Source organism: Symphodus melops (assembly GCF_947650265.1).
Source record: "Symphodus melops genome assembly, chromosome: 9".
NCBI lineage: Eukaryota > Metazoa > Chordata > Actinopteri > Labriformes > Labridae > Symphodus > Symphodus melops.
The window spans coordinates 11439288-11466767 of record NC_136699.1 but is presented as its reverse complement, the minus strand read 5'-3'; the positions used below and the strand labels follow the sequence as shown (position 1 = coordinate 11466767).

General features: G+C 42.1%; 2 protein-coding genes across 3 annotated transcripts; one reads left to right on the top strand and one right to left on the bottom strand.

Annotated features, from left to right (window-relative positions):
• On the bottom strand, positions 1 to 26153 carry frmpd1b (FERM and PDZ domain containing 1b). 2 transcript variants are annotated; one of them, XM_079352801.1, is made up of 17 exons: positions 25597 to 26153; positions 18575 to 18726; positions 16268 to 16378; positions 14501 to 14673; positions 12959 to 13061; positions 12599 to 12644; positions 11479 to 11583; positions 11181 to 11276; positions 9450 to 9575; positions 9150 to 9269; positions 8390 to 8523; positions 7286 to 7412; positions 6839 to 6931; positions 6470 to 6652; positions 5976 to 6177; positions 4787 to 5752; positions 1 to 4580 (listed from the first exon to the last, which is right to left on the bottom strand). In XM_079352801.1, exons 3-17 carry the CDS (start codon positions 16372 to 16374, stop codon positions 2023 to 2025), a joined length of 5139 nt encoding a protein of 1712 aa, XP_079208927.1. In that variant the 5' UTR covers positions 16375 to 16378; positions 18575 to 18726; positions 25597 to 26153; the 3' UTR covers positions 1 to 2022. The 2 variants fall into 2 exon arrangements, with proteins under 2 accessions (XP_079208927.1, XP_079208928.1); XM_079352802.1 differs by having other exon boundaries at positions 6030 to 6177.
• Positions 26154 to 26531: 378 nt separating this feature from the next.
• Positions 26532 to 27421, top strand: tomm5 (translocase of outer mitochondrial membrane 5 homolog (yeast)). The gene is made up of 2 exons (XM_079351731.1): positions 26532 to 26764; positions 26898 to 27421. The coding sequence occupies exons 1-2, from the start codon at positions 26644 to 26646 to the stop codon at positions 26930 to 26932; spliced, it is 156 nt and encodes a 51-aa protein (XP_079207857.1). The 5' UTR covers positions 26532 to 26643; the 3' UTR covers positions 26933 to 27421.
• The last annotated feature ends 59 nt before the right edge of the window (positions 27422 to 27480 follow it).

Below are 27480 nucleotides of genomic sequence, written 5' to 3'. Positions count from 1 at the left end.
CATAGTTTGGGTCAATGTGCAATTTATTCCCAAACAATACATTTCTTGGTACACTTTATTGTAGTTGGGTATGGAAAACGTGACTGCTTGTGTACTGTAGAAACAAATGGCTGCTTTGGAAATGAAACACTGTTGACACAATGTTCACTCACAGGAAAACAAATGAACAAAACAAATGTGTCACAGGCTGTTCTGCCCTGTTTGGGCCTTTGTGATGAACAACAAGAAATGCTTCTGACACCGATCTCTTGATGTCAGTGATGTCATGGACACTGCTACTGGACATTACCACCAATACAACTGGAAGCTCTGAAATCTTATCCCCCAGAGACTGACGTTTTTAAGCATGGCCGTCTTGATAAAGTTTCCAACGGTTATCTAGTAAGAGGATTCATTAAACTACATACCTCAGGTCCTCTCTCAGCTAATGCGTTGATCATATTTGCATAAGCACTGAGACTTAATTGCCTTCTTGTTATCAAGAAAATAGGATGACTCACTAATGAGCTGGCATCGTGTTATGTGGACGAGCTGATTATTGAAAACTGTACATCAGCAAACTGATCAAGCAATGTCACCCATTTACTAACAATATTCAGACATCAGTATAGACAGGAGTCTTTATATTGACAAATGCCATGCAACTTGTTTCAAAACGTTGCAATCCATAAAGCATTACATTTTCCCAAAGCAAGACAAAAGCCAACATTCCAAACAAAGAAAGCCCCCATTATATTCAGACAAACATAATGCAGCTGTAGTTGTTTTCAATGTTAGCACAAAAAAACAAGAGTACAGTATGTGGGGGTGAAACGTTTATGTTTGCATAGCCATAAATGAAAGTAGAGAAGGAATAGGACACAAAGATATAAATATATATCTACAGTTCTGACTCCAGCATACAGCAGTCAGTCCGTCTGTCAGTCAGTATGATGTCAATATGGTGGTGCGACCTAAGACGAATTCCTAGTGGGAAACAGTTGTGGCTCAGTGTTTTAAGACTTTGGATCTCTGCTACATCTGGACATAGTTTAACAGTCTCTCTTGTGCCAAAACCAGTTTTCAAAAAACATTTCAAATAACACAAATAAGGTCCCCTGTTTTGATTCCTTGGCCTCATCCACACATTCCCAGAAAATAGAGTGTATGTGTTATGTCCTTTGGGTGAAAACTTGAATCTTATAATACTGCATACGTCTTGGTAATGGGAGAATTTCCAAGAAGCATTCACTTAAAGTAATTCCAGACGGAGAAGGGATAGAAAAAAACACTTTACACAAGGAAATATATCTCAGAAAAGGTGCAATCTGTAACAGTCAAAGTGCTCTCCCTGCTTTGTTATGGTTATGTTTTGTATCCCCTTTGTTTTTGACTGTCATGTTATAAAACTAAATCCTTTAAAAGGTGCATTCGCTGCACATATAAAACAAATCAGTTAATTACTGTATATTGAAAGTGTGTAGTAAAGTATATCTTCTGCATTTAGTAAAACATACTGTTTTACCAAAGTTTAAAAATGACAATTTACAGATTACACCTTGAGTGGAGGAAATTTTAAAGCAGCAAAAGATAACTTAATACTGTCTCAAAGAGAAGAAAAAAAATAAAAATTCCAGTGACATCCATAGTTTCTTTTTCACCAGAGACCTGCACATCACAGACAGTGGTGCAAATATTGTAAAAATAAATACATAAATACATAAATGGGCAATCCATCCTTACATACATACATACACATATAGTATCATAAAATAAGAGAATTATAAAATTCATATGTACAAATGCATAGTCCGTATGCTTCAAAGAAGAGGATAATCAATGAAGTTTCCTCTATTCGTACAGATTTTTGTTTGTTGTGTCTTTTAATGTGGGTTTGTTTAATACGGGATAACGTTTGTGTGCTGTGGTGTGCATGGCACTTACTATACAAGAACACAGGGGTTACACACCAGATGGCTCTGTGCTGTTTACTCTTGTATCACCTCAAGATTCAATGAGTTATTAGTGGGTTAAGTTCACAAGTCAAAAATTTAGAGGTACGTGTCCAGTTGTGTCTGAGGTGTCCAGCGTGCGTGTCCGGAAGAGCTGTGTGAGTGCGAATACAGAAGAAATGAGTACTGTGCAGCGTTTGGCTAGTACCCTCACCCCATCAGTCTCACCATGACCCTGTCCCAGCCCAGTGAGGCTCACACTTTTCACCCCAGCACCAGTGCCAGCTGTCTCAACAGCCCCAACGAACTCCCGGTACAGACCCACTATCTCCTTTAACTTGTCCATGGGTTCCTGGCTGTCTTCGTCCTCATCTCTGTGGAGAAGACTCACGTCATGGCAGATGTCACAGCCAGGGCATGTGTTTGTTCGCAAGCAGGCAGCAGACAACTGAACCAGGGCACTGAAGCTGTTGGATAACGAACGCAGGGCTTCATCAGGAGCCCAACCTACACGTGTAGCACGCTGACAACCAGATGCCAATCGTCGAGCCTCCGCCTGGAGAAGACTCCTTTCAGCCTCTGTCATAGCAGCGGTGCTTGTACCAGTACAATTTTGGCTGGCTGATTGGGTTGTACTGCTTTCAGTTCCATTGTGATTTAGGTCAGGCCCTACTTCTATGCCTGTGAGATCCTGTTTTGAGTTTTGTTGCTCAAGCGCACCCCTCTCCAAGACCAGCAGCAGTTGGTCTATATCTTGACGCAGGGAGGCAAAACCTCCCTTTAGTCCGCCATAGTTCTTATTGGTAAGTGAACGAAGAGGACAGCCAACTGAGGTTGTTGGCGACACTGGATGAGACACTAGGGGACTTAGTTCAGAGGAGGCAGTGGAGAAGGTAGAGAGTGGACGAGGGTTGTCCCTAAGCAATGACAGGATGTTTGGGTTTGGAGGAGGTGTTGTAGGTGAAGGAATAGATGCAATTTTGGCAGGTTTTGGACGCGTGCGACGTGAGAACTCATAAACAGTAAGCTCCTCGTCAAAGCTTATGCCATCCTCTGTGTCTCCACTAAAGCAGTTTGCATAAACTGTGCGACAGCCACAAGCCTCCCGCTGCTGCTGCTGTGTAGGTGTACTATCTGCAAGAGAGGAGGTTGGTGAGTCTCCTCCAATTTGCATGCTAGACACACCTCCCAGCCCCACTGCTGAATGGGACCATGATTGAGGCTGCTCTGATGAAACACTGCCACGGTGTGCACTAATATCTGTCAAACTCAGGTCAGGACTGGAGCCATTTGTCCCATTGGTCTTTTTCATGTGTGAGGTCACTTCCTGGGCCTCCTTGATGGTGGCTATGACAACTGCAGCCCCATCCTCTAAGGTGTTCCCTTTTTCTACTGACTTTGAAGTCACAGTATCTTTTTCTTTAACAGGGGTCCTGTTAAGATCTGATAAACCACTGGCTACAGACAAACCAGAGCCAAAGCCAGATGTATCCCCATTGATGGAGCTCGTGGATGGATAGTCAAGTGTTCCCAAAATCTCTTGAGAACGGGTCATGTACCAAGGCAGCGCCTGGATCTTCCCTCTCAGTGCAGAAGCTGGGAGTCTGCCCCCAAGGCTAGAAGAGCTTGTCCTCAGATCTGATCCTGATCCAGACCTTCCAGGTTCCCTGGTTTCGAGGCCCCCAACTCCTTTGGAGTTAGTTGAGTTGAGGGAGGATGTAAGTGTGAGAGGTGCATCCGTATTTTTTGGTGACAGGCTTTCATGACTCAGGGATACCCTCCGAGGCCCTGACTGGATGCTTCCATTACGGCTACTCCAGGGGTGGAGTCCATTTGGTGGACTGACACGATCCTTAAAGATTCCTTTGCTTGGATCAGTTGGGGAGACTGGTGAGCTAGCAGGCAGTGATAGTGGATGGAAATTGATGGGAGAAGTGGGTTTTGGAGGCACAGGAGGAGGAACAGATAGCTTCGTACCTGAATTTGAGCGTGGGATAGACGGTAGATTTGGTGACATTTTTGTGGGCAAGTCAGTCCCATTGCTTTTCTGCTCAATTTTAGGACTTTGTTTTTCATCACAAATGTATGCTTTATCAGTGGACACAAAGTGTGCACCATTCTTATGCGTTACATCTTTACTCTGCTTAGGGCTGTTTTCTTTTGCCGTTGTCTTTTCCTCTGTTGTTATTGGTACTGGTTGTTTGCTGCACCACACTGCTGTGATCAAGGGTGATGACACTGGCAGTCCGCCTGCCCCAGATGTGACAGACTTGAACTCCATAGTGTCTGGCTCCATTTCCAAGAGTTCCGAGGACAGATGTCCTGAGGCATCTCCATTGCAGTGGGCATATGATCTCCCATTCTGGGGGGATTTTGGAGGAATGGTCTGAGGTTTGGGAGGCAGCTGGGGCTTAGGTGCCAATGGTGGTTTGACCTTGACTTCAGGTTTCTGAGATGACTTTGGTGAACTGGGCTGTACGTTGTTAGGTTTGTTTTTGGAACTTTTAAGTGTCTTGACTTCAGTCTTGTTTTTAGAGGATTTGGCTTTATTGGCAAGGGGGGAGGGTGGCTGTTTCCCTGGGACAGCTGGAAGACTGTTCCAGGTTCCACTCAACCGGTTAGCATTGCGCCTGTCAGCAAGCTCAGCATCTGTTAAAGACAAATGAAAAAGCAAATCACAGATAAATAAATGCTTTAAATAGATTTTTTACAAATTGTTTTCTTCTCATTCAATCACTTTCAGTTCCAATAATGTGTCATGTTGTCACAATGCTACCTTTTAACCAAAGATCAACACAGAATTCAAGAAGGACTTATTTAACTACAAAGTCATAGCAGTCGCCCGGTTAACAAACCTGATAGATCAGGAACCGGAGGAGTAAACCTCTCCTGTGCGTCAAAAAACTCCTCCTCAGAGTCTGAAACAGTGTCTTTGACTAAAAGAGCAGGTTTGGGATTGGGTGAAGGTGTAAGGAATAGACTGTCTTCATCCTGGGAGAGTCGGTGTTCAGCCTCTCCTCCACTGTGGCGAGGAATTGAACTTGTTCTTATTGGGACTTTCGGGGGGGTCTTTTTCTTTCTTCTGATGGGTGATCTGTCAAAGGGTGTGCTGTCAATCATTCTTAAATCTCTTGAACTTGGGATCTTAGAAATGCGTCTGAGTTCCTGCACTCCTGTCTCTTCCTTATCCTCATCCTCATCATCGTCATCATCATCACTAGTAGCCTCAGGTGGGCTAGGAAGGTAATCAGCCTTGGATAGTTCCACAAAGCAAAGACAAGAGTTGTCATTGTTGCGGTAATTAAGGTTAGTGGGCCTTAGGGGCCCTTGGTGGCGTTTTGGCTCCAGGAGGAAGGGGTGGTGAACATCCAAGCTTGGTTGATCCTCACTTGTGCGTTGTCCACATAGTGCACCGAGGCGAGATGGGGCTTTTGCAGTGGCACTGCTCTCCTCTAGAGCAGCACTCAAGGAGCCACTGGACAAGCTGGAGAAGCTGCTGGTGACCCGCGGGTCTGTGTGGTACCAAGAAGTCTCCAGGTTCATTTCTTCATCCATTATGCCAGATTTACGCGGACCATTTCCTGTTGCTCCTCCTTCCTCTTCACCTTCATATTCCTTACCTTCTGTTGTCACTATTATCTTCACTTCCTGTTTCCCTTTGTGTTCCTCTCTTTCTTTTCTTTCTTCCTCTCTTCTCTTTTCTTCCTCCTCTCTCCTTCGTCCTTCCCAGTCCTGACTTGCTGGGTCTGGGCGTTGCGAATCCATTGGGTCATCCTCATCTGTTGAGTCATCTGAGTCACTACAGCAGCGAGACACGTAACCTAAAAACAGCAAGAAAATGCACAAACACCAGACACATATTGCTCATTAGTTAATTAGTCCATTTGCAGAACAGAATAGCTTCAGTAATGATGGTATGATGGTCTTATATTTCTATCCGTACCCGTACTGCAGGTGACATACATCAACATGTGATGTGATAAATGTCTATCAAAAGGCCAAGGCCTGAAAGGGATGATTTTAAGTGATACAATTTTTGCTCACTTGATAGGGATTCATAGCACACGCCCTCTATTACGGCGAACTTCCCACACACACCTTCTTCAGCAGGTATCCGGTGCACCCTCACTTTTGGGCGCCCCAGACGGAAGACACTGACATTAGGATCCACAAGGAGTTTGCAGTAGCCTCCCAGCAGACACCCTAAGTCTTTGGCTGCCAGAGAGTCCATCAGTAAGGCAAATGGCTGAAAGGGGGAGGGCATTTCAGAAGATAAAGGTAAAGTGGTGGTAATTAAGGCCAAAGGGTAAAAGAGAAAAGGCAATGGAGTGGGAGAAAGAAGGAAGAGTCACCTTTGAGTTGAGTGAATTAGCTTTATATAGCTACCATAGACCCCCTTAGGCTTTATAATGTGTATTACAGGAAAATGTTTGACCTATATTTATTCTAGCATGAGCTTTAGCACAAACAGTGACTGAATAGAATCTTTTTTGTATGTGACAGTGTCTACACATTTATGAACAAAGGTTCTTTCATACCTTCATGTCATGCAGTGAAATGCGCAGTAGGCTGACTTTGTCTGACTCAGACAGAAGCTCGACCCGGCTGATGCTGCTGAACTCCACCAGTGTAGAAATCACATTGAGTTTGTGGTTGATAACCTGACTCATCCCGTACTTGGCTCCCACCAGCAGGCTGACTAATACCTCCCTGTCCTGAAGCTGAGTGTGGGTGAAAAAGGAGACATCAGATTAGAAAAGAAAAAGAACATGGATAAGTGTGTTACATAACTGCAAACGTGTGCGATACTATTTTAATCTTTAGTTTTTAAATAAAAAAATCAGTTATATGGTGTGTGCTTCAGCAAGTGAACCCACTGGGTCCATCAACTTTCTTTATTCCCTCACCATCATTGTAGCTGTGTATGATCGTCCTCCGTATGAAATGAGCTCTCCCAGCTGAGTAAGGTAAGCCAAGCGAGCCTGAGTAGCAGATATTACCTACAACACAGTGGACATAGAAAAAAGGATCAGTGAAAAAAAACAGAACGAAAGAAATCCAGAGGCAAAGTCAAGGTTCACTCACTGACCAAATCAAAGCCCTCAACAGGAAAATATGCCCCACTCATTTTCTGAGAAACATGAAACAAGCACCACTTTTTAATCACACAACCACCCACCATTTTATATCCCAACCTCCTGTCACCCCTTTATACTGCCTTAAATCTCTGGGAGATTAGCAGTTGCTGTTAAGTGTCCGCTAAAATGTAACCTAAATCCACCACAAAACTGTCAAGAAGCATCTCTTTACAACTCTCAATGCTTCCTTCCACTTATTAATCAGTAAGTATCTACCTTCTGGCGTGGTTCGAGAAGGGACTGGATCTTTTTGAGGTGGTAGCTGATGGCTTTCCTGAGGTCCTTCTCCCTCATGTTACTCAGCAGTGTAGGTGAGATGAAGCTGTCGAGGCCAAATTCCTTCCTGTCATCACAAATACGCAGGAATCATTACAACCACACATGAACTCTGTTGTTCTGTGATTAAATTGGAAATATAATTGAAAAGCAATTCCCCCTTTGATAAGCACTTGATGTACTCTTCCCAAAAGGAATTAGTATTGGTGTAACATTTGAAAGTTGAAGGGAGTTTGAGATCCCAGAAGGTCAAATCTAGTGTGGCTTTGTCAGACAGATAAGAAACATGCAGTTTGACGCAGCTAATTTTAGCATCATAAGCTACTTTATGTTTGCATCATAGCAAATCCTGTCCCATCATGACAGCATACATTTAGAATAGAGAACTTGTATCTTATTGCTTCATGTCTTGCTAGCTTTTTGTCAGTTTACTACAAAAAATAAAATACACGTGAATATTTACATTGGCTAGCATTCAATCTATTCCATTTAGCTGAATTGTGGGTCACCAGCCGAAGGTGCACTTGGAGAAGTGGTGTGTGTTAACAGTGTTGTGAAATTTAGAAACACGGTCATACACTTACACAACATTTAGTTTCAGCTTCTATCTATTTGATAGTGAAGCAATCTAGCTTGAAATTTCAACAACAACAAAAAACATGAATAATAAATGTGCAACATGCTGAATTATGTTCCCTTAGAGAAGCTATACTGTATGCCCTTTTATATTCATGTACTACTTCTTCATTATTAGTATTTATGTCTGAATACTGATACTAATACTGATCTATGGTGAGTCAGACAGACAGTCTTTTTAAATTGTTTACTGGTTAAGGGCAAAAACAGATAATAGATCATTCATAACTGGGGTCATCCTGAGACTTAGACTTGTCCTAATGCTGCAGCTGCACTCATTTTAATGTGTGTGAGATAAGGGGGCATGTTATATCAGATTCTTGACAAGTCTCCGGATGACCCTGAATGCTTGAGTCAGTGCCACAATGTTCTAGCTGCGTGACCCTAAAATAAAATGCCGTGACTCACGTTATACTCTTCATAGAGGTTCGGGTTAGTCCACAACTATCTAGTCTCTCATGCATGTGCAGAGCAGCCAGGCGGAGTGCAGTATTACACTTCATCTCGACTGCAAAACGCTCCTGTAGTACATCTCCAACACTCTGAAAACATAAACAACCTCAGCGTGAAGTATGTAGACATTCAAATGATATATTACAGTGCACTTCATTGCATTTTTCCAAAATCAAATGTATAACTAAAATAACTGTATAGCTTGATGTTTACTCAAATAATGCATTATTATCCATCATACAAAATACACAGCTCGTCGATATTTTTATATGCAAGTCAACATTAGTAGCACAACCAAACCTTTAATAATCAAACAGCAAATACAGCAGGAGGAAAACACTTCTCATAAAAGAAAAGTTTGACAAATGGAATATATTCCCAAGTGTTCTCAGGAAATAACTTCTTTTCTTCTGCTAGGAAATAAAGTATTTTTTAATTAAAAAATTGTCAGGGGAAATATGCAGGAAAATATAAAGTCATATTTTTTTATGTTTGGGTTCAAGAGAAGGTTCCATGTATGTATGAGCTAGTTGCAGTTAGGAAGTTGTATTAACCATAAGATTAAAATGACATCTGTTAGGTAGGTTAGGTGTATTTAAAAGTGATTAGTGGTTTTGTTTTTCACATGAATGTCAGGAGCAAGGGTCAACTTCTGATTGAGGTTATAGGACAAAAAGAACAGAAAGACAGTAGGACAGAATTCATCTCATCTTACTTGTAAAAAGAAGTACTCAAAAGCAGAGGGGTCATCCTGCTGCATGTCTGTGGGGTCTCTGGGGATAAAACACACCCTGAATAGACATCTGTAGTCATGGGAGTCTTTCTTCTGCACTACCTGATGAAAACAAATAATAGAGGTACAAACATCACTCCACTGCATGCACTCTTAGCTGGATAATATTCGCTTGGAAGAAGGTCTACTCTAACTTTTACATGTTACATTACATCAAAACAAAGTACAGCCAATATAAACAGCCATTCACAACTACTTTTGTGTGTCCATTGTTTCTTTCACCTTCTGTACGAGCTCGTCTTCATGCAGCAGCAGGAGTTTTGTGATGCTGTACTGCTGCTCCAGCACCAGTGCAAAGTACTCAATGGCTCGGATGGACAGTTTATCCTTCAAAGTCAGAATAATGTCCTGGAACGGATGGAGAACAACAGTTCAGACCCCCCTCAGACAAACCCATCCTGGTGATGGTTTAATCAGACTGAAATACAAACATAAAACATCCCAATAACAGACAACAGTAGATGTGAACCTTGTGATGGTGAGTTAGGACTCAGTGACCTACCTGTCGTCTCATTATGATGTTCATTTAGTATGATTAATATTTCTCTCTGAAGATACCAAACTGGACTCACAGACGATATCTAGAGGGAGTCCTCTTATCCAGCTCTGCATTCCTCACAAAATCACAATTCTTGCTGAAACTCTTCTACTTACTTTTAAGTGTTTCATAACTTCTGCCCTCTGGAAACGATATAATTAATCATTTTTAGCATTCCATCATTAAGAACCACTAAGAACAGTCTACCCACAACCTCACAGCTTCTTAGCAATCACACCATAATGTGTGGTGTGCTTAACTGCAAAATACACCCACGAGTTTCGAGGAATCTTTTTCACGACTCATTCTGCTGTTTGGTCTCTGAATACTGACACTGAGGGAGCCAAGGAACACACGTCTTTTGAGGAAAATAAGGTGGGCAGGGCATCAGATAATGTGGAGTGAAGAAGAATAGGAAGTGCCATGATTATACTGTTCATCATTAATCCAGTAAAATAGGTACATTTACTTTATTAAGCTTGGCATAAAGGCTTTGGCATATAAATGATTAAACAGTGCTATGGTAAGCATATCGACAAACATGTCAGTCGCCCAAGATTAATGCTGCCTGCTCCTGACAGGCAGAAACAGAATTCATCGTCCGATTTCCAGGCTGGTCTGCAACATTAGTCAGAAAGAGTTGACTTGCAAGTTGCCAATAAAGTATCTGTACTTTTTGTTTTGAAGTAGCATAATTTTATGAAGAGAAAAAGCCACAGCACAGCAGCATGTAACCTACATTCCTTTTTTAACAACGTTTTTAAAGGAGCAAAATGTAATGCTGGGATCGTTTCCTCTCTAAAACACCTTCTGATGATTAAAATCAGCAAACACCCCGAATGTTGCAGAAAATCTCTACTAGTTCATTTGAACTAAATACAGCAGTGAAGTGACTGGAATCATTAGAATTTACTCGGATTAATCCGTTTTATCTTTCTGCTCTGGTCGCTATTTTCAGCTTTATTTACAGGGCAGCTGAAGAGAGGCAGGAAAAATGTGAGAGGAGGATGATCGCATACAATGAAGTTTGCAGGGTCGGACTCAAACCTGACGCCGCTGCTACAGGAACTACACATGAGATTCACACTCTCTCTAACCTCGGAGCTAAAGCAGCACCTCAGACGGAAATGTGTTAATGTCAAAACGTGTCAAACGTGTGTTCAGTACAATTCTGCTGAACCTGAAGGGTTCATGAAGGCTGATGTAAGTTTTCTTGTGCAACTGAACTAAAAAACAAACGGGACTCAAGACTTGTGTCGAACAGCCAGATCTGAATCAACTTACAAACTCTTCGTCAGGTTCAGCCCACCAGTATTATTTACCCGACTTCATTTCAAGATTCAGTAAAAGTGACCTGGCTGAAACATAAATAAGTATTGTTGATAAAAATGAGGTCTGTGTTGTTAAAAACATACCTTGACAGTTGTCGTGTTGTCAAACTTGAAAGCCTTCGTCTGTCCGTTCTCTAAATAGACTTTTAGGACGTTGGGCAGGAAGAGAAGAGAGTTTCCCTGATGGAGAAATGTGAGAGATTTGATGTGTGGTTAGACAAAAATCAATATCAAACGTGGACAGATACATTACAAACTGACAAGATGACAGTCTGGACAATAAGAACAAATAGAGACTGATTGAAGACGTCCGAGATCCAGAGATACGAGTGTTCCATTTTTGGATTACAACAGCTTTCTGTGTGAAATATAATGTTCTTACCTGAGTGTGCCCATTGACCACTACCTCTTCTGCAAAGCGCACTTTAACTGGATTATTCCTCAGACGAGCTCTCTTCTCTGCCGACATGATGGACGATTTGGGGTTCTGCAACAGAAAAGCACAATTGTGTGAATTATTAGAACACAGCTGACACATCTCACATTTATTCTCAAACCAACAGCAACGGTTGTAATCCAAAGCTCAACACAAATGATAAAATGATGCATCACATTTATTCAATACAGCCAGAAGATCCACTGGAAACCTAAAGTCACACGCTTCAAAACACACAGCGACTAATTCAGCTGCTAAAAATTGCTCTACTCATGTAGCGCCAATGACACTGAGGCGCAAACACGCCCATAAATTTGTGGACTGGAGAGAAGCTATAGGCACTGCTTTGCTCTCATACTAATGGAGCATCATTTAGTCCACATGAAGAGGATGAACTTGGAGGGGAGGGGAAACCTTTTTCAGCGTACTGTAAGGCCAAACTGGAACATTTATTTGAAAATTGCTGTGAAAGTTCCTCCCTGAAGAAAAAGTGGAAAAAGAAAACAACACTCAAGTCCACATGTAACGGCTCCAGGACATCTCTTATTTGCAGCCATGTTATAAACCCTAGTTATATTTCAATAATGATGTTAAAGTAAGGTTAAAAGACTTTATTTACAGATAATTATCGTAACAGAGGGAATTGTTTTCCTGATCACTGGAAAGTTTTGCATGTGGCTTCTCTAATTAGTACTGTGGTTCAGTTATCACCTCAGCTCAACAGACAGTAATCCATTTTTTCACTCAAAATGTGCATGCCTTTAGAGTTAGTGTTTGTGAATGAGACACTTCTGTGCTATGAGGCAAGGGGCCATTTTTCCCAGAATGACTGAAGTAATGGCTCAATTAAATACGCACAAACAGCACCGGTGAACTTTACGTGTGTTTTATGAATTAGACAGGGTTTTTTGACTCATTTGCACAGGTGTAGTGAAAGCTTTGCCTTCTTTTCAATATGGTTGAGGGTGTGTGTGTGTGTGTGTGTGTGTGTGTGTGTGTGTGTGTGTGTGTGTGTGTGTGTATGTATGTGTTAAAGGGAGGCTATCAATGTTTTCATTGTACTCACTGTCATGTGCCGTAGGATAGTCACAGTGATACAATCCTCCAAGTCCCTAGTTGAAAAATAAAAAAAGCAAATCATGTATATCAATCAAGTATATACACACACATACAAGCACATACAAACAAATTATCTTTGCTGTCCAGTGAGCACTTTTTCCTCTGACCTTTAGCCTTAACTTGTCATGCCTTTCTCACACATGACTATCACACATTAATCATTCACACACACTCTAAGACATACTCTAAAACCATGACAGAGCATTCAGTCACTGGATGGAATGGACACACTGTTAGCAGACAGACAGACAGACAGACAGACAGACAGACAGACAGACAGACAGACAGACAGACAGACTCTTCTCACCTTAAGATGTTTTCCACCTGCTCATCGCTAAAATCCTCCAGAACTTTATCATTAATCTGCAGCACCTGGTCTCCAGGGAACAGTATCCCCTCTGCAGGACTCCCTACACACACACAGACACACACACACACAGACACACACACACACAGACACACACACACACACAGGCACACACAAAAAAAAAAATCAGTAACATGATTTCAGATGAACATGTGGGTTTGCATTTTGAGTACATTCACACGCACACACACAAACATGTATGCAGACACACACACACGTCGTACACAGACACACTGACACATGGTTATTCAACATGGCTGGCTCAACAGTGTTTTGCTGTGCGCTTCACGAGTAGTTAATTATCCTAGTTATTTATACTCGTTTATCTTCAGGTGAGCAGAGCTGAGGCACAGCAGTTCGAATTCCTCTATCATACACACACAAACACAATGTCACATACACACACATAAACATACAAGATATAGATGTTGATAAGAGATGTTGGAAGGTGTTAACACATATGCCCATGAATGTGTTTTCACAAACCTTATGTGCCTGACAAAGTTCAGTCTGCCCCTGAATTTTGATCCACTGATGCCATCACACATATACAAAAACACACTAAACACACACGCTAGACGAGCAGCCCCCCCCCCCATCCCACAAGCTTTCACAACATGTCAGCCAATATACTGATCTTCACAGTTTTTGACTTCCCCAGCCCTTCCCTTCTTCCTCATCCTCCACTTCCCCATCACATTCACCACAGCATCACAGCCTCACCGCAACCTCATCACAACCTCACAGATTCCTCCCACACGTGAAGGCGTCACCAATCCCCCCTCCCTTCACCTTCCTGCACTGTGCCCTCTTCACACTCATTATTTTTGCTCTCCTTGGCCATGTTTGCACTTTAGTCTCGGCCTACTCCCTGCTGGGTCTTCCTGCTGGCATCTTGTCTGTCTATTAAATCTTGTCCTCTGTTATCACCTTTCTCTTTGTCTCTCTCTCTCTCTTTGGCACCATTACAAAAGTGGTGACAGTGTGGGACCGTCCCCAGAGCATTTATCCTCTTATTTTACAGGATAGATTTAAAAGTAACAGATCTGTATCTCTCTCTCTCTCTCTCTCTCTCTCTTTCTCTCGCCGTCTCTTTTCTATCAGAGTTGTTTAAATGAAAAGTGATTGAATTTAGTAAGGATAAGCAGGTGGCTCTGTTGTTTCCATGGCTTCTCTGGCACTGTGCCCTGTAGTTTCAATGCCAGGAGAGTTGATGTGTGTATGTGTGTTTTTGAAAGAGAGAGAGAGAGTGAGACAGAAGAAGATTAAATAAACAGGTTTCTCTTGTTACAATAAATGCTTATATCCTGAGTAAGAACAAAATCACTGGACCGTTGCATAACGCAAGTTAGCTTAACATTTGGAGAGGAGGTAAGAATTAAGTTCACCCCTCCACATGGACAAACATGTGACAAACACACGCACACACACACACACACACACAAACACAGACTAATACATTACCACACACTCCTCACGTACCTGTGACGACGTCCCTGACCAGCAGGGGTGCGTATGTTGTGAGGGTGAAGCCATGTCCGGTGCTGCTGTCCAGGACCGGGTCCCTGGTGATCTGCAGTGACAGTTTGGCCACGAAATTCTGATTGGACAGACTGTTGGAGCGCTGCGACCTCCCATCGCCTAGCAACCGCTCTCTGAGAAGGTCAAACAGAGTCACGGGTCACCCGGAGTTAAAGATTCACATGGATCAAATAGTAATAGTTCACTGTCTGTGATTAAGATTTTTCTTTTTTACATAACTCACAAAATAACAAATTCATCACTGTCAGAGATTCAATGGTATTCAGTTTAAAACTTAAAACTTGTCTGGGCAAACATTATTTGCAAAACATATTTGTCTTTTTATTTCACTAATGTCTGCATCGATGACACAGCAGCGTGAAAATAACAGTGGAGCTTGAAGAGAGAGCTACACAGTTCACGTTTCATGGTACGCACAGATTCATCCAGTTTAACTCAGAGTTATATAAATGTGGTCTCGACAACTGATGTGAGTTGATATACAATTGTCCTTCTCAAATGTAAATGTTAACTTGAATAAGCTATGAAGTCTCTCCAGAGTTTTAGTATTCATTGTCTTTGTGAATATTGGTTTGGAGGACTTCACACCTGAAACAAATCAGGCTGACATGACAACAGAATTTAAACTTTCCACGCTGAGTGTGACGCGAAATGAAAATGGCAGCCGCGTCTACTAGCTTGACTGCTAGCATTCATTAGCAGACCAAGTCACTGTTACTGCACTGAATATTTCCCCAACAGTAGTCAAGAGAGCAAGAGAAAAGGTCACATTGATGTAAACCCCTATGCCTCAAACGCACCATGGGAATAAACACTGTTTACATGTTGTGTTTAAATCTCACAGTGACCTCTTCACCCTGAGCCCGACTGTTCTGGCCAGCTGCTCTTGACATTATAAGACTTTTCCCCCGGATTGAATAACAGTGATTTGATGGGCTTTCTCTTCTCTCTGCGTCTCCTGCTGAGAGGGAGAAACCACGTAGCGGACAACAAGGAAATAAATGGTTTTTGAAAGCATATTTGTGGTTAAGTGTTGGGTGTGTTTGTGTGAGAGAGCGAAGGGCAGTCAGGTTTGAATATACACACAATTATGTGTTAAGCATGTGAAAGTGTGGGTGTGGGGAGGGGATATGGTTTGTGTTGATGCCAAGTATTATCAAACTGGTACTCAAGTTTTATATTTTCAAGTAACCTTTATCGACTTTTTTTATTCACAATAAAATGTCACCTTTAGTCATCAATTGTACAGGAATGTATTTTTTTATTTTAAATAATAAATAACACATAAAAAACGCTTCCCACTACAGAGTTTGGCAGAAGGCCTAGAAGTGGATTAAGCTGTTTTCTACCCCTAACTTTTTTTTCACAGTACAAGTTGTTTTGTTTGTTGTCGATGCAGCAGTTTGTGAGTCCGCATTTTCTGCTTCTGTTCGCCAACTTTTTCTACCGCATACTCTGTTGTTTTCTCATCAAACTCTACCCCTATGTCTCCTTAAGGACTCACTAATCATATGCTACTTTCTACAGCTGAAAGGACGCAGGCAATGTCAGTAAGTATTTTTGAAATCTAACAAATCACCAACCACGTCAAATGAAACGGTGATGCAGAAGTTGGAGTCACCGCATGGGAACTATTTTCTTATGCATTTCTTTGTGAAAAATATCTGAGCTACTTGGATCTCTGATTAGTTTCTCTTTTTTCTTTACCTGCTTAGCGACTCTCGAGTTCGACGTATTATTGTTCCCACCACCTGTTGCACCCGACTTGCCCTCCTAGCTGGAGACCTGCTCCGACATCGCTCCTTCTCCTCCATTTATCTAAAGGGGACAAAACAAAGAGAGAGGAAAAAAAGAGTGTGAGTTCCTGACGGGATCCCAACAAGGAAAAAAGAAAACACAGAGAAATAAAGAGACACAGAACGAAGATGAAAAGATCTGGAGATGGACAAAAAGGAAGAAATAGTTTCGAGTTCAGTTCTGTTTTGTAGGACTGTGCATTCAGGCTAAATTAGCCTCTCGTCTGTTGTGTTTTTATATTCAGTGCATGCAGGCTGACTTGAATACGATGAATAATCAGATATGTGAACATAGAAGCAAGAAAGGCTGAGGGAGGAAAAGAGAGGGGAGGAATGTTGCCAGAAGGAACAACAACATGTCACACATATTCAAAGAAAAGACCTGCTTCCCCGAAACAACTGCACAAACACACAGAAACGAGAATCACACAGAACTTTAGCATAAATATGCTTCAATCTGCACATTTATTCTCTACAACTCTGCCGCTGTGAAACTTCTGCTTATCCTGCCCTTTCAGCAGCAGAGTGTTCAGGACATAATGAAGGATAGAGGGCTCAGTCAAACCCCAGGGAGACAAAGCTGGTCAGCATTGAATCCTGTCCAATTCTTAAGACTTACGAGCCCGCTCTACTCTGTTTTGTTTCTGTCAGCCGATCCATACGCTGGCTTTGAGCTTGTAGAGCCTCTGACAATTCTCTGACAGGGTTTATTATCTACTGATACAAATACACTCGGCAAAGGGTTATGTGAAGTAAATGTTCATGATGTGTCGTTTGTGTTTAAAGTAACAGCAACAACATTTTTGGTGTGCAGGGTTATGTTGCAGAATCAGAATTTAATGTTTGTTTTGATTTATTTTAATCTGCTTTTTACACCCGGATTGATCTCTTTGACTTCAAGGCACACAAACCTGCAGGAAACTTTAGCAGAAATTGGAGAAGTTGTGAGCCAGACCGGATCAATGCAGTTAATGATGATGAATGTCCGACTGAAACCCTAATGATCCAGACTTTGGCCTGGGCAGCTCGCTGCAGGGAGCAGAGTTTGATCAGCTCTCTGAAATATGGAGGAGACTTCTGCAGGCCAAGGCTTTCTGTTCTCACTTTTCTGGCCTCCTGCCACACCTGTATAGGGTATCTTAAAACAAGCTGGCGTCCAATAAATGAGGAAGATAAACTCATTACAGCGCTATTACTTCACTGTACTTACAGTGTTGAGTAATGGGGAAACAATACACGCTGCACTGCAATCAATAGAGGATGTTAAACAGCTGTGAGCAACATCACATTTTTGTCTTTTTTTAAACAATCAGCAGCTAAAATGTAATCTCACCTCTGTTGAATTGACCACTAGTTTTCCAGAAAAGACTAACATCGCTCAATATGAGTAAAGCAAACAGTGTAGGTCTTTCCTTTAAGAGGATTAAAGCCCCTCGTTTTGCACCGCCCCACACGGGCCAGGGTGTCAGTTTAGCACCTCTAGCTTATCCAGATTGAAGCAGATTGGCGAGGGATGAGCGAGGGGAGGTGGCTGACAGCTGCACACAAGGAGCCGAGTCTGATTATTAACACAAGCGGCCCGTTAAATCACTGAGAGCAATCAGTGTCATTTAGATCCTAAAACATGTCTGGACTGCCAGAGTGTCGTTGTTGTTCTTGTGTTGGATGAGCAGAAGAAGACTTGCAGGTGTGCGTGTGTTGTCTGTGTAGCAGTGCTGAGTCAGGTGAATTGCTTTTTGCAGATATTCTCCTTCTGTCTCTCTTCAGACTTTCATTTTATCCCCTCTTTCTCTCTCACTCTCTCTCTCTCTCTCTCTCTCTCTCTCTCTCTCTCTCTCTCTCTAACCTCAGTGTCCTTGCTAAGTCAGGTAGTCGTCTCAGATGACAGTCTCTTCGGGCAGTACAGCCAGCCAGTTTTTTATATACATGCTCATCCTTAGTTCAAGGTGTTTTCTTTCCTCACACTTGACAATAAGAGCACACCAATGTTACACCCAATTTCAACGTTGATGACATGTTTTGTGTATTTTGTTGGTTCGAGCCCTTGTAATAAAAATAAAGTATTTCTCGTTAGTTAAATCTGGAAAGCAGAGAGTGCAATGCGCGAAAAAAGACCAAACATGCATTCTAGTGCTGGAGCTCAATCTTTCCCACATGTTTTCAGAGAGCAGCACAGTAGCCTTCATTTTCATCCAAAGACTGTGAGAGTGTGACTCACCGTGATGTGGCTTGTCTCTTCAAGACTCCAGAACACAAATACCCTCTCGCCCTCTGAGACATCAGCTCTGCAGCCCCTCCGAGATTGGCTGAAAAGAGGTGGAGGGGGCTCCGTGTGATCATCAGGGCCAATCCAAATCTGGTTGTGGCCACCTGTGCAGAGCAGAGGAGCACTGTTTGGAATAGCTGTCAGATCCCATAAACCGGTGCACAATAACCACACAGTGGGTTTATAATTAGAATGAAGTGTGAAAAGACTGGATTTCAAGTGTGATTAAGTCCGATCAGCTGTATCTGCCTTGGATTTTTAACCTGCTCATTCAACAGAATTGTTCCAGTTGTTGATGATTTCAGAGAGAACACACAAGTATGTCAAGCAGAACAGATGCGAGTCCAAACCAGCTATGTGGTTGTGGTTTTCTAAGAGGCCCCTCCTCTGGTCCCCAAGGCTCTTTCTCTCTCTCTCTCTCTCTTTCTCTCTCTCTCTCTCTGTCTCTCTCTGTCTCTCTCTCCATTTCTCTCTCACAAGGCGGTGTGGAGAGGAGGCACTCCATCTCCGTCTGGTTGTCTAAATTAAAATTTCATACCGCCCAGTTCAGTTAACATTTCTTACTGGGGTGCGCTCTAAAAGCAAAGAGGACAGCCTGTGATTCCGGATGTGGGGGAGAGAGAAATGCTGCCAGGCAGACAGAGATATCAGCCAATAATAAATGAGGCCAAGTCTTACGTATGAACATCAGGGCCAGATATGGCTGAAACCTTAGCTAGCCTCTGGTTTGGGGAGAAAATGTGTTGTAGTAAAAAGTCTGGCTGTTAAACAAGCTGAGATACTGACTCAACATTCTTGATTTAGAATAAGGGATTTGGACTTGACAGTTGATCTGTGAAGTAAACTCGAACTCCACAGAGCTTTCAACTGCAAGAGAGAGCACAAATCAAAGAATTGATAGTCCCATCTGTGCAGCTCTTCAATAAGGCCCTGTGTCCCGGTGAAAAGCCAGCACAGGGCCTAGACCCACACAGACTGCAGGGCACATGAATAATGCATGGTGCTAATGCAGCTAGCTAGGCCTTCTGCCACTTTGCCAACTGTGGCAACAAGGAAAGCGGAGCGCAGGAGAAGAGAAAGCCACAGGAGAGACGAATGGGGGTGGGGAGAGGGGAGGGGGCTCTAAAGGGGGGCCGAGAAAAGGAAAAGGGAGACAGAAAAGAGAATTGGTCAAAGAATGAAAAGAAAGAAAAGGCAGGATATTGCAGGGGGAGGAATGGGGGAGAATTTTAAAGAGGGTGAAGAGGGCAGCGGCAAAGAAAAAGAGAGTAAAGCTGCAGGGGGAAAAAAAGAAAGAACAAAAGTATCTACAGTGAGACATACAGGGGGAGGGAAGAAAAATCTGACCAAGGATGCTTTTCTTCCCCAACTGAGAGCAAACAAGTTCACAAGTCAGACATTGATATATGGTCAAGCATTAAATAAATAGCCTAAATAAAACAACAGCTCATTTGTCTTTTTTTCTTGACTACAGGCTGTCTTCAATGAAGAGATTGGTTCACGTCTTTCTATCGGTTTGACAGCGTTTTCATCTGATCCTTGGCAGTAAAGATCCAGTGTCTGCAAACTGTTGATGAGTCTGCTTCTAATCTGGTTCAGAATCAATAGTCATCTGGAATTCTGTCCTGCGCTGTCGTGTCCTTTACTCCCCAAGCTGCCAACACACACACACACACAGAGCTCATCAGCACGCCATGTAGCATGTCTGGCCTTTTACTTTCACTTTCTCTCCTCACTTTATCCGTTCACTCCTTTAACTGTGACATACAGTGTGAGTTAAGCCCTGTTAGGTCATTAACACTGCCTCTATCCTGTCACAGATCTCGGCGCAGATGGCCTAGCGGTTCAGTCGCACCCCTTCTAAGGCGCCCAAGCGGGCGGCCATGGTTAGAGTTAAACCTGTGGCTATTTCCCCCCATAGTTCCCCACTCTCTCCCCCAGATTTCCTACTGTATCCACTGTCTTAAAACAATAGGTTTAACACAGCGGATTCCCTGAGATTCCCCCACCTCCATAGTTATTTACTTCAACAATATCTCTCTGTCTTGGTCTGAACAGTCCGTTATTCAAGCCTGTCTTCTGGTATGAGCCCGAGAGCAGTTCATAGAAGTACTTTTCCTCTCTCTCTCTCTCTCTCTCTCTCTCTCTCTCTCTTCAGGGGTTGAGAGGTGCCAATGAACTAGCAGCTTCTGTGCAGCCAGCTGGATAGAAAACAGACCAATTAGCACTGCTGGGCCAGACCGGGCCACGGCAGGTCACACACACACCTGGACCAGGCCCAAGAGGTGGAAAATGTGTCCACATACAGCTGCTGACATAATCCAAGCTAATGGGTATGACAAAGTGATTGACAGGGGGAATTTGTTAGCAAAGACTTGTTGATCAGTTCGCATTTAGGAATTAGTACCTGGACTGTCTGGTGCAGCCGTAAGAACATCTCAAGCACACACACACACACACACACACACACACACACACACATTTCCCCATAATATGATAAGTGAAATGTTACACAACCAGAAGTCAGACAACAGCAGAAGCTATACACTCCCCCACTGAACAACAGATTTATTCAGAAAGGAGCAGCTGGCTTTTATCGATAAAACTGTCCTGTTCACACGACCACACGACCACATGACCACACACACACACACACACATCGAATATGACACACCGGACACAGCTGCACCAAATGAAAAAAATGAGCTCAGCATAGCAGCAGCAGCAGCAGGGGTTGATTCAGCAACTTGACAATTCATTTGGGCTCATAGTTTCTGGACACAGAGATCAGTGAATGTTCAGTTTGACAGCAGCACATTTGGCAAAAAATGAGGTGCATGAATATCTGTATAACTTGTGTGTGGGACAGGCAGGCAGGTTTATGTGAGGCAGCTGGATTACCTCAGTCTGAATGAATGCAAAAGTTGTAAAAGTGAGGAACAACAAGGAAAGCAGTCAACTAATCCTCCACAGATTCACATGAGGAATAAAATAAGTACCGAATAAACGACATTGTATCAATTACTGACAAAAAATACGAGACACAAAAGGTTACGAAAGCAACCATTTACACCCATCAGAGACGGGTTTTTGTTCATGCAACAAATAAATGTAAATGTGTTTCATGAAGTCATCGTATTTATGATATTTATCAACTCCACTGTCACATCAGATTCTGCAATAATCAAACATAAAAACATCACTGGATATATAAAATAGAAAGACAATCAAATCTTCCCGCTGCCGTCTTCTTAAGAAATTAAACACTCGCTGATACTGGAATTTTCCTTCTTCATGCATTAAAAACCAAACTCCTGAGGTTCTCAGTGACACAGATTTACATTTTGGAAACTCAGAGTGTGCAGAATGTTTTTGTGTTAAGGGGATTATTATTAACAATTTAAATTGATCATTCATAAAATGATTTTAAAGTTGTTCTCAAGTTGTTTATTATATGATTTGTCATACTGTATATTGACTTTATGACTGAAATGGTATGTTTGTCTGTTGTTGGTCTGTTCTGCATGCTTTGATTAGTTATTGTTTACTTTTACCTTAAGTGTCTGTACTAACTTTCAAATAAGAATGACGTACCTATTATATGACAGGGACTTCTTCAGTTAGCCATACTGGAGGCTTTGAAGGATCTCTGAGCTCGGTTTTCTGCAGGGGGGTTACTCTCAATCCTGGGACACTTAAGTTCATCATCTGACAAGGACATAGCCTCTGAGAGCGACAGAATCTTTTTTCCCAGTGTAGACATTGATTAGTGATAAAGCGCTTTTGACACAGGCGTATTTTTCGGTAGGAGTCAATGTTTACAATCTGACAGGGACATTAAGAACAGGAATGAAAGTCTTGTGTTGTGAAACAATAGATAAGATTCGGGATTGCTTCACAGTGGGTGTGTTCAGGCCTTTTTGCTCTCCACGCTGACTGTTTTCCTGCATACACCCAATGCTTGCTGCAATACTACCAGATGATACATCCTGTACTACCAATGGAAATCTGAACCCTTTGACACCACATTCTGGGGCCCCAACCTCTAATTCTACCAGAACATGTTAGATCTGTCATTGCTTATATATTAGCATGCTGATGTGAGCGTTCAAGCTCAAACAGAGCCGTGCTATGTTTTAGTCTGACAGAGCTGCTTGCAGAGTTTTTAATCTTGTTGTTATTGTTTAGTTGATTCATTTTTTGTGTGTTCCTATACTGTAGGGATGATTGGTTTATTAACCAACTCATGTTTTACAAACTGGCATTGGCCTGTGCTATGCTCTTGACCCCATCCAAATTAAAATGCTAAGGTAAATGTATTAAGCACTTAAATCTACTAAGGAAATGACCGATTAAAGTCAACTGTCAAACAGAAGTTTGGATGTTTAAGTCTGCTGATTGTCCTCAACGCTTGTTTTGTTTTTCTGGTTATTTCTCTCTTACCTGTCTTTCAGGCTTGAGCATATTTCCTGTTTTTCATTCAGTCTGTCAGCTCATTCCATTAGCATTATGAAGACAGGGCTCAACGTGCACTGCTCATTTCATTTCCCCTTTCATCCGCGACCTGGCGAGGCTTGAGTTCCCCAGTGAACTATTAAATAATGGGTCCTTTGAAGATTAATAGTGCACTCGATGTGTTGTCTTACAAATGTTTTTCGATGGTTCTGGAGAGGGACAGACGGCGAGACAGAGCGAGGAGAGGAAGATCTTGATGTCTGGGGAAAGTCTTTGGGTGCTAGAGAATGATAGATGTTGTAAGTCTGGAAAACTGTCTGCCTCTTCTGTTGCTGTCTGAGCCAATTTCCTTCAACTCAGTGATCCTTCAAATAACTGCATAATACACGGCTTATCTTTAAGGAAAGGTAGAGAAATAAGAGCTAGGCCAGTGAGGCAGCAGGATAATACTGATGTATACATATATATATATATATATATATATATATATATATATATATATACATATACATACATATATATATATATATATACATATATATATATATATATATATATATATATATATATATATATACATATACATACATATATATATATATATATATATATATATATATATATATATATATATATATATATATATATATAGCCACAGTATGATTTTATTTATTTCTATCACTGCAAACTATAGAGGAGGAGAAACCTGGTGATGCAGCATTGCTTTACTTATTGTTCGAATTAGTCATAACATTTTACATTAGCTTTCTGCAGAAACAGAGTTGGCCTACATTATGGCGTCATTGCCAGTCAATTGTGCCATCACCATGGAGCTGTCACATCAATGAGGTCACGTCTCCTTTTTCCACTGCAAGAGAAGCATGGGCATGGTTTGAGTTAAAAGAAAAAAAAACAAAAAACCACACATTAAGGATTTACCCCACCTCTGTCTACGAAATCATCCATCCATCTGCCATCATTTTCATCCACAACTTTCACCCCAGTCCATAATGTATTGATTAATCTTTGCTGAGACCAACCAGTATTGATAAATACAAAACTGCCGTTAGCCAATACAATATAAATCACATTCCTGAACAGTTTCACTTATTGATTCATCTAACGATCAGTTGATCAAGGCATTGGGTTGGCCAAACACCATGCCAGCATCACAGCGAGCCCTGGAGACATTTGAAGCTAAGACTAAAGAAGAAGAGAGAGGAAGAGGATGGCTGGCTGTCTGGCTGCTGTAAGTGGGACACAGTGGCAGTCAGCAGGGCAGATCGAGGCTAATGCAGCCAGGCATCAAGTCTGTACTGATGTGTAAACTCTGCCCAGTGTGTTCCTCCTCTAGCAGAGTAACCTCAGAGCAGCAGCATCTCCCATCACATGTTGTAGCATACATCCCTGAGTCACAGCACAGGGCCTGCAGCAGTGGCACGCACAAACTGTGCAGACATGAGTGCAAGCAAAAACACTGAGCATCCACAGCAAAATCAGATCATCTGCACTTCACTGGAATTCATGCATTCGTTGGTGTGCTTCAGTGTGTGTATCACAATAAGTGAGGGGGTATGTTTAAAAAAAAAAACTAAAAGAAAAACCTCAATGGTTATCTTGAGTGATGTCTCCATGCACAGTGATGGCTCTGGTAATTCACGTGTTTAGATGGAACCGCAATCAGCCGTCATATTAAATCATGTCATGCATTAAATGAAGGCCCCAGAACAGCAAAACGCATTGTTCCGGTCTAGTTGTGTTGAGCTTATCATGCCCGGCACGGCACGGAATAGCGCAGGGAAGAGGCTGCTTCTGGCCAAAGGATACGAGCTGAGAAAAAAAGGAAAGGCGACTGTCCCAGTGTCTGCACATCGCCTACGCCCATTCATAATGTGCGTGTTTTACTACCCAGACTCCTGGCATCCCCCTGATCCGTCAGGATTTAGTCCGTTCATCTCCAATCTGTGGCGGAGATTTCAGTGCGCATACAACAGCATGGATCGCCGTAATCACTGCATACGACGTGTTAGTTAGTGAACACGATGATGAATGCCATTCAGTGTGGCGCAAAACGACTGTTATTTTGTAGCGTACCAATTTATAGGCCGCCGAGGCTTAAAATGGGTAGTAAAAGTGAAAGCCCACGTATCGACCACGTCTATCGTCCATAAACGCTTCAGAAATGCTCTTAATATAATCGATATTCAGCTTCACACTGACCCCACACTGTAACTTTCATCATTGACCGCAGCCATGCCAGCAAAACCAGGAGGCTTAACAAAGAAAAAAAAAGGTCAGTCTTTTGTGCCTTCATTTTTAATTTTAATCGGATTTCAACCTGTCCATCACCTCCTCCACACATGGACACGCGTAAAGCCTGCTGGCGTAGTGAAAACTGCCGTGGGTTAAATTATTCATGTCGATATGATAAAAATCAGTTTAAATTGCAGGAATGGATGCAAGGTGTACCACGGCTCCTTCATCAGACAATAACACCGGGAAATACCGACAAAACTCACCTCGTGGTCGGAGGAGGAGACAGACGGACCGGGAGACTGGCAACGTGAACCCAAAGAAGATCACCGATGCGCGGATTTTTTTCAAGTCGAATGATGAAGTCTAAAAAATATCACCGGCGTCCTCCCCGGGCCGGATGGTGATGGTGATGTGGTGTGTGTGTGGGGGGGTTGGCTATGTGCTGGATGCTGTCATCGTACTGGGACTGCTCTCTGCCTAATCCTCGGCCCTGAGCTCAGAAATAACCCATCCCCTCCTCCTCCCTCTCCCTCTCTACGTCTCTCTCTCTCTCTCTGCCTCCTCTTCTGTCTGACCGGAGGACCTCCACCCCTCCCCCGCAAAGTCAGCTCTATCCACTGCCACATAATAGTAATCATCATAATAAATAGAAAAATTAAACCTCTATTGTTTCCTTTTCTAAAAGTAATTCTGAACATCTAAATGAATACAATTCAAAGTACTACAGTGTAACACTTAAGTCAATGAGCAGCAACTGGAACTAACCTCTCCTATATAAAAAGGGGGTAAATGCCCAGTATTTGTTGTGTCAGCAGATATGGGGAAATTTAACTAATTGTGTTAAGCAGCCAGCGTTACTAAATCACAATATCTAATTAAATAAGTTGTACATTACGGCCTGGCGTCTGATTCCATGTGTTATGTCATGTACATTATGCACACTTATTATTGCCAAATTAATTTCTCTTTTTAATTTTGAACAAGTATTCCCTAATCGTTTTTGTGTGATCATGCCTTCTCTATTGGGGGACTAAATATATTTAGTATTGAATAACCTCAATATGTTTAAAATACCTTAATAAACGTGATTAGTTCTTTTATAAGGAGCCTATTTGATTTTACCTCCACGGTGTCAAAGTTCGATTTTTTTCCTCTCCTTTGCTCTGGAGTCTTCGTGTGGTTTGTCCCTCTGCGCGCACCGTATGTCAGCGCAACTTCCGTTCAACGTTCTTCCGGTTCAGATTATTTCACTCATGCTCCCGCAGCGGTGATTTCTGTTAACCACAAGACCGAGTAAAAAGACAGCTGCAATGTTTAAACTAGAAGGACTCGGACCGAAGATGGACCCAGAAGAGATGAAGAAGAAAATGAGACAAGACGTAATCTCATCTTTACGAAACTTCCTTATTTACGTCGCCCTGCTCAGAGCCAGTGAGTTACACTAAAGATGGGTGACATTGAAGCACAACACAACCAACATTGACATGTCAGCCCACCATTCTTCAGCATTAAGGTAAATAAGCTTTCCTGCTCTGATCTAATGTCTTCTTTTCTGTGTTTACAGCCCCTTATGTGCTGAAGAAGCTCGACAGCATATGAACAGCTGTTTTCTTCTTCCATCCAGCTGAGTCTCTCCATCAGAGACATTAAAGACCACCATGGGGGGCATACAGCAAATCCTTTGAAGATGACCAGAGTCTGCCAGACAACTGCACCTGATGCTACCCCTTAATTTCATTTTTAACTCTTGTTCTGTGGTGTGTTGGCCTTTTCTTGTTCAACATCAAGTGAAATGCAATGTTTGGTTTTGTGTATGCCTGCCATGTTCACAAAATCATGGGACACAATGTTTATTTCCTTCCAACATGTGTAGAAGTTTGTCACTTCTACACATGTTGAATTCATATTGTCAAACTGCACTCAAAAAATGTCCAAACAAAAATCCAGCTCCGACACTCTGATCTAAAGGAATAATGTTTCTCATCTTAATGTTGTTTTGAATTCACTGAAAGTAAACAAAACAAAATGTGAAGCGTCTTTTTTAGTTTTTCAACATAATAAACATAAAACATTTCAGCATAAACAAAACTGGTTATTTTGTCTTTTTTAAGTCATCATTTTACAGTGATGTTTACTCAAGGCCCATC